Source organism: Takifugu flavidus, chromosome 7, assembly GCF_003711565.1.
Source record: "Takifugu flavidus isolate HTHZ2018 chromosome 7, ASM371156v2, whole genome shotgun sequence".
Lineage (NCBI taxonomy): Eukaryota > Metazoa > Chordata > Actinopteri > Tetraodontiformes > Tetraodontidae > Takifugu > Takifugu flavidus.
The window spans coordinates 15,525,804-15,542,340 of record NC_079526.1 but is presented as its reverse complement, the minus strand read 5'-3'; the positions used below and the strand labels follow the sequence as shown (position 1 = coordinate 15,542,340).

The following is a 16,537-nucleotide window of genomic DNA, read 5'->3' as shown; positions in this document are numbered from 1 at the left end:
CAATTTATACTCTTAAGCGTTCTGAAATATGCTTTGGCTTTTGCGCTAGTTTGGTGGCCCATAATTTTATATAAACCGAACCATAACTATAAAGTAACGCTCCCCCCGTCATCCCTCTTGGTACAGGGCGGAGCTTAGGCCATTTAAAATAAATCTACCGTTTACTTATTGGTTGATGGCTTTGCAACTCTTGTTTCCTATTGGACAAGACGCGGCCGGAACTCACATCTGATTGGATGATCAGATCAACCAAATTTCAAACTAGCTTGCGTTTCGTTGCGTTTTTGGAATAAGGGCAGCAGACTTTATCGTTAGTTAGGCTAAAGCCGACGTCAGTAAATTGTTAACATTTAGTCTGCCATGAATTTTTCATTTGAAAAGGATTATTTTCTAACACTTTAAAAATGTCAGAAACGGCAACGCGTAGAGGATTTTTGGACTTCAGTCCAGTAAAGCGAGATGACGGCAACAAGGAGAACGATGTTCCGACTTTACGCTTAATTCAGTTTTCAAAGGCCCCTTTTTTGACTTTTGGAACCGTAAAGTTGGGAACATGCAGATCTACAGTTCTGCAAATTGAGAATCCGACAGAAGACGTTGAAGCTGAAGTTACGGTAGAAAAAATCCCCTCCAATAAAGGGTTTTCCGTGGATCACAGCACGTTTACCATTCAGGTAGGACACTAACGTTAGTTTCACGTATCGATTGTTGCCTAATTCTATTCTATTCTTGCAGCCCGAGGGCTCGTTCTGTTTGACAGTGACATGGACCCCAACAGAGGAAGGAGGAATGAGAGAACTCATCATCTTCAACGCCAACGGGGTCCTCAAGCACCAGGCTGTTATGTTGGGAAGAGCAGAAGCACCCAAAAAGAAAAAGGTCGGCAGCATAATTCCTTTCGTTTATGGCAGAACAGAAGTCATATTCTTACTCTGACAAGTGTGTCTACAAATATGCAGGAATAGAACTGTTGGTGGATTTAAATGCTTTGGGGATATGGCTTCTATTTTACCATTATAAGTACATAATGGCTGCATGTAAGGTGATGCTTACAATGTTTTTACCATTCTGGTAATACAAAAATATGTTGCACATTAGCCCTGATAATTGTTCAGAGGTGGTAAAAAGAGTGTTTGTGTTAAATAAGCATAAAGTGTCTTTACATAATGGTAGAGCCCTAATAGGACTACATGTCTATGTGTTTTACAGAAAAGTCTTTGGGATTCAATCAAAAATAAAACGGGAAGCAACCAGGTGGCTGCACCTCGGAGAAAGGTGACTGATCAGCCACTGAAGATGGCTTCCAATAAAGCCTTCCAAGTGTCCCGGAAGCCACAATACCAACGGAAAAAAAGCCGCAGCCCACTTGCATCTCTTGATGAGGGCAGACCTGAGGCAGAGAGGCCTTTCTCCAAGCAGATTCCTCAAACATCACTGCAGCAGAAGGTGTTGAATTCCCAGTCTGAGGAGAACATCTACAACTTGCGTAGAAAGTCTTTGCACGATCCAAAGCTGGATGGCAATAGGGTGTCTCTTAGTCCAGATGGAATGGTTAGCAAGCCTGAAAACCAAGATCTCATCTCAATGCTTAACAAGACACTGTCCCCTATTGGCACCCCTGCAAGGTTGAAGAAGCTCATGCCTCATATTTACCACGAAAGCCCGCTTTCTGCAGCCGTCAGGCCTGCAGCTTCTCTGGACGAGGCTGATGAAAGAGCAAGTGGAACTCCAATTCTGTCTGTTAAAGAGGCACTGGCTCTCATTGACTCCGATCTGAGCCACATCAATTCAAGCCCCCAAGACACCAGTTCCAGCTGCGGCTTTTCCGATTCACTGGAATCAAAAAGTGGGTCTCATGGTTGCAAAGTTGACAACGATTTCCTAAAAGCTTTACAAGACAGCCCACACCAGCCCGATGCCTGTGAGCAAAGACTGACATTCTTTGTCACAAAAAAGGGTGTGAGTGAGGTTGCTGGGTCAGAACCCATCCAAAAGGCAGCTTTCACGTCTGTCACAGTCACCAAAGCTAAAGCACCAGTGGAGGCTAACAGTTTGAGTGGGAGGAAGATTCGGAAATCAAAGCGGAGGCTCTTGGAGAAAACACTTGAGCTGTCTGGCAGCAGCGAGTCTGGACCAGGCACCCCAAGTCTTCCTGTTATAGACGTGGACGCAGGAACCGAGGCCTGTCACGATGCGCAGCCACAGGAACTCAGCACCTCCATTCTGTGTCCACGAATCCAGAGCTTGCCCACCACCATCTCCTCCCCAGTTGCCTCCCCCCTAGCCGTACCTTCCGGTCTCACCTCCCCATTTCCAGTCAATACTTCCATCCTCCCTTCATCTCCTGTGGGCACCTCTTCTCCACTTCACCCCAAGTTGTGTGTGAAGTTCAACATGAACGAGGTTTGTCCTCCAGCATCTGAACCTCCGCCTGTCCAGGAGGACTCTTTCCCCGTTCACATGGCATTGAAGAACAAGAAGAGGAAGAGCGAGGAGTTCTTAAAAAGTGATGAGAAGATTGAGGATGCTGGGAAAACAGAACTTGCCAAAAGGACAAGAGTGGCAGTGTGCAAACCTGAGCCCTGCCGACCAGCACGGAAAAGTACGTCCCAGAGGAGAACAGCAGGTCAGCAAGTGTGACGAATGTGTGCTTTGTGTTGGACATCATTTCCTCTATAAACTAAATATCAATACAGCAACAAAATATGTGAGATTTGTTTGGGGCGTTTCGAAAGTAACTTGATGGAAAAAGACGCACCAAAGTGTTATTTATTCTTTTGTTGCCCCAGGTTCAGAGCGCTCCACAGCCACTCCGTCACTGAGGTCCGTGCAGGCTGCTGGTGCCAACCCGTCCAAGCCGCCTGGCTCCAAGTTTCCCTCACGAGGTTAAGAAACACGTGTTTTTACAGGAAACCTGTTGCTATTTTGCATTCCAGCCAGGCAGATTTTTGGAGAAACTCGGGTCTTTTTCTTTTCTTAGGTCCTCAGTCCTCAAAATCATCTCGCGCCGCATCTGTCAAGACCTCCAAAATTGTTGCCGTGGCACAGTCGAAGCTCAGCTTCATTAAGCCGACGCAAAATGGTACTCCAAAAAAGAAAATTCCCCATAACATGTACCCTTTACCTCAAATCCCTTCTTTTTATTTTTACTCTCAGCCATCCCGAGACACCCGATGCCTTTTGCTGCAAAGAACATGTTCTACGATGAGAGGTGGATCGAAAAGCAGCAGCAGGGTTTCACCTGCTGGATGAACTACGTGCTCACCCCAGATGACTTTAAAGTAAACACTGAAGTGGCTAAAGGTAAAGCAGGCTTCCAAATCTCGCATGCTATATTGGTTTTATTGGTCAAGTAAGCGGGCACATAGATAGAATTATTAAACGTGCATGATTTCTGTTTATTTTAATTTTATTTATTTGTTTTCCTTGTAGTGAATGCTGTGTCCATCGTGATGGGCGGCGGCGAGGACAAGTTCAGTGTCCCTAAAGCTCCCACCAAGGAGGAGATGTCATTCAGCACCTACACAGCTCGGCGCAAGCTGAACCGGCTGCGTCGCGCCGCCTGCCAGCTGTTTACGTCTGACGCCATGGTCAAGGCCATTCAGAGGCTGGAGCTGGAGGTGGAGGCCAAGAGGCTGCTTGTGCGAAAAGATCGCCATCTTTGGAAAGACATCGGTAAATACACCTTTTAATATATTTTAACACAGATGAAAAAGAAGGTGCATAGTGACAACGTAAAGAGAACCACAGCATTTGTCATTTCTTTCTTTCTTAGGTGAACGGAAAAAAGTCCTCAATTGGCTTCTTTCATACAATCCACTGTGGTTACGGATTGGGCTCGAGGTATTCGGAGATCGGTGTTTCCTCAGTTTACTTTTTCACACACGCCTGTCGGTTCCTGAGGATCTCTCTCTCTCTTTCTCATCCTGCTCGTTCTCAGACAATCTACGGGGAGCTCATTTCACTGGAGAGCAACAGTGATGTTTTGGGTCTGGCGATGTTCATCCTCCAACGGCTCCTGTGGAATCCAGACATCGCAGCAGAGTTCAGGCACACTAAAGTGCCCCATCTGTACAAAGATGGTAATTTAAGGTTTTCCACTGAATTGACATGAAGTATTCACTTGGAGTTTAACGGAATTCTGCGTGTCTGTTGTTGGTTAGGCCACGAGGAGGCGCTGTCACGCTTCACTCTGAAGAAGCTGCTGCTGCTGGTCTGTTTTCTTGATCGAGCCAAAGAGTCTCGGTTGATTGAGCACAACCCCTGTCTGTTCTGCTTGGATGCAGAGTTCAAGGTAGGTCAGAGACTTCTGTTCAAACCACAGAATGGGTGAATGTGTCTGCAAGTGTGCCAAACAAAATTAGTTGGGATCCTTTGGCACTTTATGTTTTGTTTATTTTATCTTCAAGTTATTAAGTTAAACCAGTATAAGGAGGGTGGCTCACATTCACTTTAGTATATGAAAGGAAGTTCATCATATTATTTGCATCATTAATATCTATTGGGGAATGAAATGAGCACATCTTTGCTGTTGGTAGCAACAATAGAGGGAAAATGGACTTTAAGTTTGTCAGATGTATTGCACCATTTAAAAATGTTCATCTCCCACTGGCTTTTGATGAATCCTCTAAGTATGTGATTACGTTTCAGAATCGATCCCAGCACTTTTGTTTTTGTTCCCAGGCTACTAAAGACCTGCTCCTCGCTTTCTCCAGGGATTTCCTGAGTGGTGAGGGGATCCTTCCCCGGCACCTCGGCTACCTCGGGTTACCAGTCTCCCACGTTCAGACGCCCCTGGATGAGTTTAACTTTGCTGTAAAGAGTTTGGCGGTGGACTTGAAATGCGGCATTCGTCTAGTGTGAGTGAGCCGTCATGAATTTTAATGTGACGCCGCGATGCCTGTTGGGAGATTGGCTTTTCTCTGAGGTCAGGTTCAGTTAGGTGGCAGTTATCCCTGCAGCTTGTGGGAGGGATTTGATGCTCCGGAGTTTTCAGGGTGCAGCTTTACTCGGGGTTTTATCTGTACTAATGAAAGATCTACTCTGCAGAGGCAACACTGTTGTTCTGTGATCAGGCTGGTTTGTGTTGCTGCTTCTCTCTATGTGAATACTATATGTCGGCATTGCTCCAAGCCCAACAACGTGCTTTTTAGATTCTTTTCAAGTTTACATGACATCACTCTCATATAGCACAGTGGTTTATTGTTCTTTTACATTGTATTTATTTATTCTATCAGACGTGTAATGGAGCTCCTGATGCAGGACTGGAGCTTTTCAGCCAAGCTCCGTCTGCCTGCTATCAGTCGCTTGCAGAAGATCCACAATGTTGATGTGGCTTTGCAAGTCCTTAAAGACAAAGGGGTCGACCTCAAGGATGACCAAGGTAATTATTGTCAACACAAACTGTCCTCAACAAAAATCTAATATTGTTTTTCTTTTTTTTACCATTTATTTTTCTATGAGTTGTGAGAAGCACGTAGAACCATGTGTCCAAGTCCACCTTTTATCAGTGGATTATTCAGTATTCTCCCAGCAAATAATTAATGGGTTATTATTTGTATCCTCTTTTAATACTTTATTCAAGAAAAGGTAAGAATTTTGAATTGCTTTTTATTTGTAGGAAACATCATTAATTCCAGAGACATTGTGGATGGACACAGAGAGAAAACGCTGAATCTTTTGTGGAAAATCATCTTTGCTTTTCAGGTACGTGTTCATCTCTGACATATTTCTAATAGAAACATTATGTTATATTATTATATAAATATGCTGTATTTGTAGGTGGATGTGATGTTGGATGAAAATCAATTGAGGGAAGAGATTAGCTTCCTGAGGAGAACCTTGAGAACCAAACAGAGGCTGGCGTTGATGAGAGCCAATCAGAACCTCCAGCTGAGTTCCAGACCGACCAGTAGACCACATGAACACAGCAGCGTTAAGATATCTCTGTTGATGGACTGGGTCCGAGCTGTGTGTGACTTCTACAAAGTGAAGGTGAGTCTATTCATTCCTCTGCAAAACGCCATATTTCAGACGTCAAACCGGACTGAAGTGTGAGTGAACGCACTGTGTGCACAGGTGGAGAACTTCACCGTGTCGTTCTCGGATGGCCGCGTCCTCTGCTACCTTATTCACCATTACCACCCCAGTCTCCTGTCAGATAAGGCTGTCAGTCTCCTCACAACACAAACCGTCGAGTGCTCACTGAGGGGCCGCTTGGAGCTGGACTGCTCTGCCAGCGAGTCGGACAACTCGTTCGACTCTTTACCTGCAGGCCTGAACGGTACTCGGCAGCTCTGATCCGTCACACTTCAGTTATTTTTTATTTAAAAATATTCGTGGAGCACTTCTCTTTACTGCAAGTGTTGGTTGAGAGGGAATGCAAGATGTTTTATTTTCATTACGTCATTACGTGATGCAGTTTAAGATATGTTATTATTTATTCATTAGTTTTGAAAGATAAACAATAGATTGTGTTTGTGTCATTATTTATTGTAAAACCAGGCCCAGATTCTCAGTCAGTGGAATTTAAAGAGCTCCTGGAGAATGAGAAAAGCAACTTCAGGCTGATAAACACAGCTGTATCATTCCTGGGTGGAGTTCCAGCCATGATCAACCCATCTGACATGTCCAACACCATCCCCAATGAGAAGGTACAACCCCAGACCCAATAAAAAATCCTATAGATTTAAATATTGGAATGATGGAGTCGGTCTTATGCAGATTAAACATCAGCAATCTTCCACATTGTTGAATACACACATACTAATGTGAGTTATGACAGTATCATGTCATTGATGAGCTGATGTTTGTCTTCTCCAACAAACGTGTTTGTTTTCAGGTTGTGGTATTGTACCTCTCCTTCCTGTGCGCTCGTCTTCTCAACCTGCGCAATGAGACCAGAGCAGCTCGAGTTATACAAACAGCTTGGAGGAAATACAGATTAAACAAAGACCTGCAGCTCTACAAGGTCGGTCCAACTGCAAACTCTGATTTTTAATTTTAGCCTAAATATGATGTTGAAAAGTGAGGCAAAAGCATGCAAGAGTGGTTATTTGTCATTTCTTAGTGTTTCCCATAGTTGTGATGGAATTCTTACATTTAAACTTTAAACTTGAGGATATTCTAAAAGAAGTTTTTAAGAAGAGATACATGTGTGTTCTATATGTAGGGTTGGTATCAGGCACAAAACAGAATTTCCAAAAAACCTTTTGTCTCCTGATTTGGGTGTAGGAAAGAAATATGGCCGCAGTGAAAATCCAGAAATGTGTCAGGAATTTCCTCCAGAAGTGCCGGGACAAGAAGCAGAATCAAGCAGCTGTGGTCATCCAGGCAGTCTGGAGGGGGCACGCAGTACGAAACGGGCTAAAGCGTGAAAAACGGGCTCGGCTGCAGGCGTCACAGCACAAGGCCGCAACTGTCATCCAGGTAGGTGGATTCTGTACTTTCTTATATCTCCAAAACTGATACACGTTGTGTTGTTGCAACATAAGAGTTCTTTTTCTTCCATGTTTTTAGGCCCATTGGAGAACGTTCATGGCCCTGAAAGCTTTCCAAAAGCTCAGGTACTACACTATCATTCTGCAGGCACAATGGCGAATGAGAAGGGCATCTTCTGCTTATGGAAAACTTTATTGGGCAACAACAATCATCCAGACACACTGGCGAGCTCGAGTTCTGGCCAAACACGACCGGGAATATTATTGCCTCTTGAGAGCTGCAGTAGTGAAACTGCAAAGAGGATACAGAAGATGGCAACTCATCAAAACACAAAAGGAGAACCATGCTGCTAAAGTGATACAAACTGTCTTTAAAAAGTGGTTTAAGGAAAGAATGGACGCGAGGACGACAGCAGCTGTGAGGATCCAATCTTGGTACAGAATGCAGAAGTGTCACGTCCAGTACAAAAAAGTCCAGTTGAGCGTTGTGCTGATTCAGGCCCGCTACAGAGGTCGTGCTCAGAGGCAGCGATTTGAGCTGTTGAAGCTGCAGCACCACTCGGCTGTCGTCATTCAGCGTGCATTCAGAGGACATGCAGTCAGGAAACGAGTGGCAAAAATGAAGCGCGCCGCATTGATAATCCAGCTCTGGTTCAGGGCCTGTGTGGTGAGAGATGTGCAGCGGCAGACGTTTGTGGAGCTGAGAGCTGCTGCCATTACAGTGCAGGCAGCTTATCGTGGAAAACTGGCCCGGGAGTCCCTGAAAAAACAACACGGAGCAGCAACAGTGATCCAGGCGGCTTTAAGAAAGTATGCTGCACGTCGCCGCTATCTGCTGTTGAAGAAGGCTGCAACTGTGGTACAGCAAAAGTACAGAGCCACAGCTTTGGCTCGGGACACAAAGAAGGAATACGATGCTTTTAGAAAAGCTGCCCTCACTATCCAAGCTAACTGGAGAGGCAGAGCCGACAGGAAAAAGATGGAAAAACAACATCAGTGTGCCACCTTAATTAAGGCCCACTATCATCGCTACAAAGCACAGGCAGAGTACAGGTCCAAAAGGGCAGCTGCTGTTGTAATACAGCGTTATTACCGAGGTTACATGGCTGGAAAACAGATGAGGAACGCATACCTGCGGATGAGAGCAGCCTGCATCACTGTCCAGGCTGGATTCAGGGGCATGATAGTTAGGGCTGAGTTGAAGAAGCAGCACCGGGCAGCAACTGTAATTCAGACCTCAGTCAGGATGTTTTTGTGCAAAAAACAGTATTTGCTTCTCCAGAGTGCTGCTGTAATCATCCAGCGCCGATACAGGGCCCTCATTCTTGGCAGGACGCAGCAAAATAAACACAGGCGACTCAAGCAGGCCACTGTGAAAATACAGGCTGTTTATCGAGGTTTTAGAGTGAGGGAGGAACTGAAGAAGAGGCACGTTGCTGCCAGGGCAATCCAAACTCAATTTAGGATGCACAGAATGCGTGTGGCTTATCTTGCAACCAAGTATGCTGCCATCCTCATACAAGAACGATACAGAGCCAAAAAGCTCCGGGATCAACAGCGGCGAACGTACACGACAATGAAAGCTGCAGCAGGAGTCATCCAGGCTGCCTACCGTGGCTACAGGGCCAGACGGGAGATTGCTGAGATGCACCAAGCTGCAACAGTTATTCAGAGAAGGTTTTTCAGCATAAGGGAGAGGAACAAGTTCCTAGCCATCAAGACGGCTGTTTTGTTTTGCCAACAGAGGTACAGAGCAGTGGTAATGATGAGAAAAGTCCGTTCAGACTATCTATCAAAGCGCAGGGCAGTGATTTCCCTGCAGGCAGCCTGCAGAGGATATTTAGTTCGAAGGCATTTGCGTATCCAGCAGACAGCAGCTGTGACAATTCAGTCCTGGTTCCGGAAGAACCAGCAGAGAACCTACTACCAGAGGCTTCAGTGGGCCGCCTCAGTAATGCAAGAACGTTACCGATCAAACAAGATAATGAAACGGGAAATGCTGCTCCTGAATGCCAAGAAAAGAGCAGCTGTGACCTTACAAGCTGCCTTCCGTGGAATGAAATGTAGAAGGAACTTAAAACGAATGCACCAGGCTGCACATGTCATCCAGAGAGTTTATAGAGCCTGCTGTGAACGCAAGCAGTATTTAGCTTTGAGGTCCTCTGTCCTGATCATCCAGCGAAGATATCGAGCCACTATGGCTGCCAAAAGAGAAGTGAAACTCTACCAAAGGATGCGCAGAGCAGCAGTCCTGCTACAGGCGGCGTTCAGAGGTCATCGGGCGAGGAAAGAAGTGGCGCGCTGGCATCAAGCTGCAACGGTGATCCAGTCTGCTTTCAGAAGCCACAGACAGCAGATAAAATTCCAGGCCCTGCGTCTGTCTGCTGTGATCATCCAGAGATGCTACCGCTCCCACGTTCTCCTGAGAAAAGAGAGAGAAACCTTCCTGAAGAAGAGAAGTTCTGCTCTTGTTCTACAGGCGGCGTTCAGAGGTCATCGTGTGCGTCGCAGCATCAGCAACATGCACAGAGCAGCCACTGTCATCCAAGCACACTTCAGGAGATACCAGGCCCAGGCTGCATTTGGAAGGAAGCGCTGGGCTGCCTGTGTCCTCCAGCAGAGGTTCAGGGCTCAAAGACAGAAAAATGTCGAGGTTCAACGCTATCAACAGCTCAGAAAGGCTGCCATTGTGTTTCAGGCTGCCTTCCGTGGAATGAAATGCAGAAATACCATCAAAGAGAGACACCAGGCATCAAGAGTTATTCAGAGAGCTTTCAGAGCTCACTGTCAACACAAGCAGTATTTAGCTTTGAGGTCCTCTGTCCTGATCATCCAGCGAAGATATCGAGCCACTATGGCTGCCAAAGGAGAAGTGAAACTCTACCAAAGGATGCGCAGAGCAGCAGTCCTGCTCCAGGCGGCGTTCAGAGGTCATCGTGTGCGTCGCAGCATCAGCAACATGCACAGAGCAGCTAGCGTCATCCAAGCACACTTCAGGAGATACCAGGCCCAGGCTGCATTTGGAAGGAAGCGCTGGGCTGCCTGTGTCTTCCAGCAGAGGTTCAGGGCTCAAAGACAGAAAAATGTCGAGGTTCAACGCTATCAACAGCTCAGAAAGGCTGCCATTGTGTTTCAGGCTGCATATCGTGGAATGAAATGCAGAAATACCATCAAAGAGAGACACCAGGCATCAAGAGTTATTCAGAGAGCTTTCAGAGCTCACTGTCAACACAAGCAGTATTTAGCTTTGAGGTCCTCTGTCCTGATCATCCAGCGGAGATATCGAGCCACTGTGGCTGCCAAAGGAGAAGTGAAACTCTACCAAAGGATGCGCAGAGCAGCAGTCCTGCTACAGGCGGCGTTCAGAGGTCATCGGGCGAGGAAAGAAGTGGCGCGCTGGCATCAAGCTGCAATGGTGATCCAGTCTGCTTTCAGAAGCCACAGACAGCAGATAAAATTCCAGGCCCTGCGTCTGTCTGCTGTGATCATCCAGAGATGCTACCGCTCCCACGTTCTCCTGAGAAAAGAGAGAGAAACCTTCCTGAAGAAGAGAAGTTCTGCTCTTGTTCTCCAGGCGGCGTTCAGAGGTCATCGTGTGCGTCGCAGCATCAGCAACATGCACAGAGCAGCCACTGTCATCCAAGCACACTTCAGGAGATACCAGGCCCAGGCTGCGTTTGGAAGGAAGCGCTGGGCTGCCTGTGTCTTCCAGCAGAGGTTCAGGGCTCAAAGACAGAAAAATGTCGAGGTTCAACGCTATCAGGACGTTAGGAGGGCTGTCCTCAGTTTACAAGCTGGTTACCGACGGATGAAATCCAGAAGAATTGTCAAAGAAAGGCAGCATGCTGCAAGTGTTCTCCAGAGAGCTTACAGAGCCCACCTGCATCACAAACGGTATCTGAGACTACGATCATGTGCTGTTGCTATCCAGCGAAGGTATCGTGCTACTGCAGCAGCTAAAGCAGAGAGGTTCCAATACCTGGAAATGCGTTCTTCAGCCATCATCATTCAAGCTGCATTCAGAAGGCAGCAGGTCAGAAAGGAGATGGATCGACGACACCAGGCTGCCACTGTGATTCAGTCGGCTTTCAGAGGGCACCGAGAGGAAGCCCGGTTCCAGGCCCTGCGCCTGTCCATCATTACCATCCAGAGATGCTATCGCGCACACATTCTTCAAAGACGAGACAGAGAGAAGTTCCTCAAGATGAAATGGTGCACCACCACCCTTCAGGCAGCGTACAGAGGCTGGTGCGTTAGACGGGACGTATGCCGACAACATCGCGCTGCCACGAGGATTCAGTCATGTTGGAGAGGCTCAATGCAGAGACGCACATTCCAAAGGAAGCGGGCGGCTGCCGTGACACTGCAGCAGAGAGTCCGAGCGGTGCAGCGCGGCCGGTTGGAAAGGAAAAAGTTCACCCAAATGAGACAAGCTGCTATTGTAATCCAACAATACTGCAGAGTCTGGACCGCAAGACAACAGGTGACAGTCTGCTGAATTTAAACAGCAAGAAAAATGAAGAATGCAGTTTTTCACGATGTGTTTATTTTGATTTCAGGCGTTTGAGACGGAGAAGGCAGCAAAGAGACTCCGGTTTACTTCTGCAGTCTTCCATCATCTCTGTGCCATGAAGCTCCAAAGAGCTCTGAGAGCCCATTGGGCTTTGAAGTCGGCCAAAAACCAAATCCAGTCTGTCATCGTGATCCAGGTATCGTCACAGAGCGTTCTTTCAGTAAAGAATCTGCTGGAGAAAAGTAGTGCAGTCAAAGACATTAATTCATTACTGAATGATTCCTTCTCTCTGTAGCGATGGGTCAAAGCAAAGCAACAGAGGAGACGGTATCTGGAGGACAGACAGAAGGTGGTCGTGGCCCAGAGAGCTGCTCAACGCTGGTTAAGGCGACGCAACAAGGCTGCATCAACCATCCAGCAGGCGGTCCGGAAATTCCTCCTCCTCAGGCGTCAGAAGAAGTTTGAGCGAGGCATCATCAAAGCTCAGGTTGCTGAGGGAATTTGATAAAACGGATGATGCCGACTGTCCGTTATTATTCTGTTTCTGCCTGGGTGGGTGGGGACACAAACGCAGGGTTACTCACCACCTGCAAAGCAGCATCACATGAACGCGTAGAAGGTGAGAGGGAGGAGGCAGAAACTCGGGGTCACCTGAGGTACAGGTGCATCGTCTGCCTCCCAGTAGTTTGGCCATCCTGCTAAATTAAAGGGATTATCTTGTGTAGTCTCTTGTCCAACATGAGAGGCAGCTGATGAAGAGCTAAAGCTGGTGAAATGCTATTTCTTGGTAATTCCTGTTAGTGTTCTTGTTGAAGCATTGTGGTTTAACTGGGGCTGAAGAGCACTGGGTAATGGTGAATTACAGTATTTTTACACTCGGCATCATCTACGTTCTTCATTTAGAAAATTAGCTGGATTTCATTTGGTCTCCTCTTCGTGTCCCCCTGCTGCCTGTCCAGGCCCTGTGGAGAGGACATCGCTCCCGCCGTCTCAATGAAGACCTGAAGGTGGTGAAGTTGAGGCAACGCCTGCGTCAGCTCAGCGCTAACGTCAGGGAGGAGGACAGGCTGGGCAACAAGACGTCATCTGCGCTCGACTACCTTCTTAGATACAAACACTTCTCCTATATTTTGGAGGCCCTGAAAAATCTGGGTTGGTTTGGTTTTTGAATTTTGTTTTTGATGAAGTTAGTGTGCGTCATGGAGCGAGTCTCTAAATCTATGACTGCTAATCACAATCAATATCAACGTCGTTTGTATAAATATGGGTACAGATGTTGGCAGCCTTCTGTTTTGGCTACAGTTCAGTCTGATATGTGACTCTCAGGGCTCAGCCATTGCAGTAGCTCACTAACGCGGGACTGTGCGTGTCTGGTTTTCAGAGACCGCCACCAGGCTGTCCCCAGTGTGCTGCGAGCGGCTGGTGGAGAGCGGAGCCACTGTGGTCATCTTTACACTCATCCGCAGCTGCAACAGGAGCGTCCCTTGCATGGAGGTCATTACCTCCTCCATCCAGATCCTCCTCAACCTCTCCAAGGTGCTCACTCAGAATCACACACACACACCTGTAACAGGTAGCATGGGGCTAAAAGTTAAAGGTGCAAGATTCACGCCGCTGGTTTTAACAGTACACAAAATGTACATTTGTAAAAATACTAATAAGTGAACATGTGATCAGATGATTACTGTCCATCCATCCATCCATCCATCCATCCATCCATCCATCCATCCATCCTCTACCGCTTATCCGGGGTCGGGTCGTGGGGGCAGCAGCCTAAGCAGAGAGGCCCAGACTTCCCTCTCCCCAGCTACCTCTTCCAGCTCATCCGGAGGGATCCCCAGGCGTTCCCATTCCAGTCGAGAGACACGTGTCCTTGGTCTTCCCGGGGGCCTCCTACTGGAGAGACGTGCCCTGAATACCTCACCAGGGAGGCGCCCAGGGGGCATCCTGACTAGATGCCCAAACCACCTCATCTGGCTCCTCTCAATGCGGAGGAGCAGCGGCTCTACTCCGAGCTCCTCCCGGATGGCAGAGCTTCTCACCCTCTCTAAGGGAGAGCCCAGCCACCCTACGGAGGAAGCTCATTTCAGCCGCTTGTACCCGTGATCTTGTTCTTTCAGTCATGACCATAGGTGAGGGTAGGAACGAAGATCGACCGGTAAATCGAGAGCTTTGCCTTTTGGCTCAGCTCTCTCTTCACCACTACGGACCGGTGCAGAGTCCGCATTACTGCGGACGCCGCACCGGTCCGCCTGTTGATGTCCTGCTCCATTCTTCCCTCACTCGTGAACAAGACCCCGAGGTACTTGAACTCCTCCCCTTGGGGCAGGATCTCCTCCTTGACCCGGACAAGGCACTCCACCTTTTTCCGGTTGAGAACCATGGCCTTGGATTTGGAGGTGCTGATTCTCATCCCAGCCGCTTCACGTGCGGCGGCGAACCAATCCGGTGATTGTTGGAGGTCACGGGCCGATGACGCCAACAGGATCATCTGCAAAGAGTAGAGACCTGATCCTGAGGTCACCAAACCGGACCCCCTCAACACCATGAAATGTCATTAGCATCTCTAAAGCCAAATAAAGGTCCAAATATTTACATTAGCTCTGATACCGCACACTGGACTGTTGCCCTGGTGTAAACTGTCCACTCAGACTTTCGCTTCCTTTCTCAGCTATTTGTCATCAGAGCTCAATTCCTCTTCTGCAACATGAAATTCTGACAAAGTTGACAGATCCGTTTAAATCTGTGCATCTAATGTTCAACGTCTGCTTTGATGTTTCGAGACAAAATGCAGAAAGTAAAATAGTTTTCCTGCTTTTGCAGCTTCAGCAGTTTCTCTTTAACTTTCCCTCTTCCCTTTTCTCTCAATAGTACCACAAGACCATCGAGGCCGTGTACTCGGTGGAAAACTCGGTGGAAATTCTGCTGGATCTGCTGCAGAGGTACCGAGAGAAGGCCGGCGATAAGGTCGCCGAAAAGGGTGGCAGCATCTTCACCAAGGCCTGCTTCCTCCTCGCTCTGCTCCTGCAAGAGCGGCACCGTGCTGCGGTCTGTACTGTGCACACGCTGGTGAAACACATTCCAGTTCCTTTGCCAATTCAAGAACGTCTCTTCACGCAAGCTTTGCCTTCCGTTTCAGGAGGTCATGAACCTGCCCAAGGTTCTGGAGAGGATCCGCAGCATTTACCGCCTCACCGCACGCAAACATAAGAAAGATGCAGAGCGAACTTTTGTCAAGCAAAAGATGAATGCGTCGATCAGTGGGAGCTTCTTTGTCCAAGCGACGCCCCGTAGATCCCGTCTGCTACCAAAGTACGTCTGTGTTTGTGAATGAGCGGCTCTGTGTACGACGCAGGTGTGACCCTACCAACTGCTGACTGACGTCCTGTCTGTGTTCCAGGTTTGCACCAGACTGGGTTCTGAGAAAGGACAAGTTGAAGGATATTGTGGACCCTCTGAGGGCCATTCAAATGGTGGCACACACACTCTCCGTTGAGCTGTAGGCAAAGCTCATCTTTCATGGTTGCTGTTTTTCTTTTTTAAGCATCAGAAAATATTTTATGTAATGCTTCAAGGTTCTTTTTCATGTAAAATATTAACATGTCTTCATGTGTAATATTAAAAGGAATGTGTTTCATAAACATGAACAAGTTGGGTTATTTATTTTGGTTTCTTTTTTTTTAACCGTGTGGAACAGGCAGAATCCAAACTCTGTCACACACACTCAAACTCCTGGAAACGCATCACTGAATGAATCTTAATGGCAGCAAGGCAGAACCAACACACCATCCTTGCAGTACTGATGCATGTTGTCTGCACGTTTCCCAGGAAGCTGTAAAAGTGTCTTAAAGGAAAAACTGAATTTGAAGGTTATATTGCCTCATCACGTCAGTGCTGATGTGCACGGCTCCACAATGGGACGAGGAGAGTTTGTTATATTTCCACGTATTAACATCCGATTGTTAACTTTCCATTAAACGTTTTCATGCGGACGCTCGATAGAAACAAATAACAGGACGTCTTCTAATAACACTAAACATAAACTTACTGAGGCATCTGATGTTGTCGGTCCATTTGTGCAGGTTCTGTGTGGACCTCCCACCCTGCTGATGAAGGGCTGCAAGCGTATTCCACTCTCACTGTTCATGCTGTTCACATCTCTGTGATGCAGAGAAGTCAGAGACTGACAACGCGCAGGCTGCACCAACAATACCTGAAGTCATTTTGACTACAGAAGCCAGCGTTGGAGTGCTGCAGGACATGTGCTGCAGCTGAAGTAAATGTCCACATCTGAATAAATGGAGGCTTTCCTGCTAACCTCAATGTTCTCTATGACTCCTGTTGTGAGTATTAGCCATAAATTGGCTCCAGGACCCAGGAGGAGGAGTCAGACCACCAGCTGTTGGCTACAAGACCCAAGTCTCAATGCAGATTACTGAACAAGGTGCTGCTACAACATTTGAGCTAAACTCAAATGCATTTCTCAACATTCTTACCACTTGGTGTCAAAGTGAAGCTTTGCTGGACGAGCGATCCCGCCAGGAGCATCGCTCAGCCTGCAGGACTGGCAACATTTTTGCCAAAA

The 16,537-nt window shown here is 47.3% G+C and overlaps 1 protein-coding gene and 1 long non-coding RNA gene across 3 annotated transcripts; one reads left to right on the top strand and one right to left on the bottom strand.

Annotated features, from left to right (window-relative positions):
• Positions 1–247: 247 nt before the first annotated feature.
• aspm (assembly factor for spindle microtubules) lies at positions 248–15,602 on the top strand. Of its 2 annotated transcripts, none has more exons than XM_057038003.1 (26): positions 248–674; positions 736–879; positions 1,210–2,602; positions 2,790–2,885; positions 2,981–3,082; positions 3,157–3,303; positions 3,433–3,675; positions 3,776–3,843; positions 3,941–4,082; positions 4,164–4,294; positions 4,684–4,859; positions 5,238–5,383; positions 5,621–5,706; positions 5,782–5,994; positions 6,079–6,283; positions 6,505–6,653; positions 6,842–6,970; positions 7,234–7,428; positions 7,519–11,922; positions 11,999–12,148; positions 12,248–12,439; positions 12,912–13,104; positions 13,334–13,488; positions 14,824–15,000; positions 15,092–15,264; positions 15,353–15,602. In XM_057038003.1, exons 1-26 carry the CDS (start codon positions 405–407, stop codon positions 15,453–15,455), a joined length of 9,582 nt encoding a protein of 3,193 aa, XP_056893983.1. In that variant the 5' UTR covers positions 248–404; the 3' UTR covers positions 15,456–15,602. The 2 variants fall into 2 exon arrangements, with proteins under 2 accessions (XP_056893983.1, XP_056893982.1); XM_057038002.1 differs by having other exon boundaries at positions 1,210–2,626.
• Positions 11,966–16,036, bottom strand: LOC130528520 (uncharacterized). Its single transcript, XR_008951318.1, has 2 exons — positions 16,001–16,036; positions 11,966–12,181 (listed from the first exon to the last, which is right to left on the bottom strand). It is a non-coding gene; the product is annotated as an uncharacterized LOC130528520 (long non-coding RNA).
• Positions 16,037–16,537: the final 501 nt, after the last annotated feature.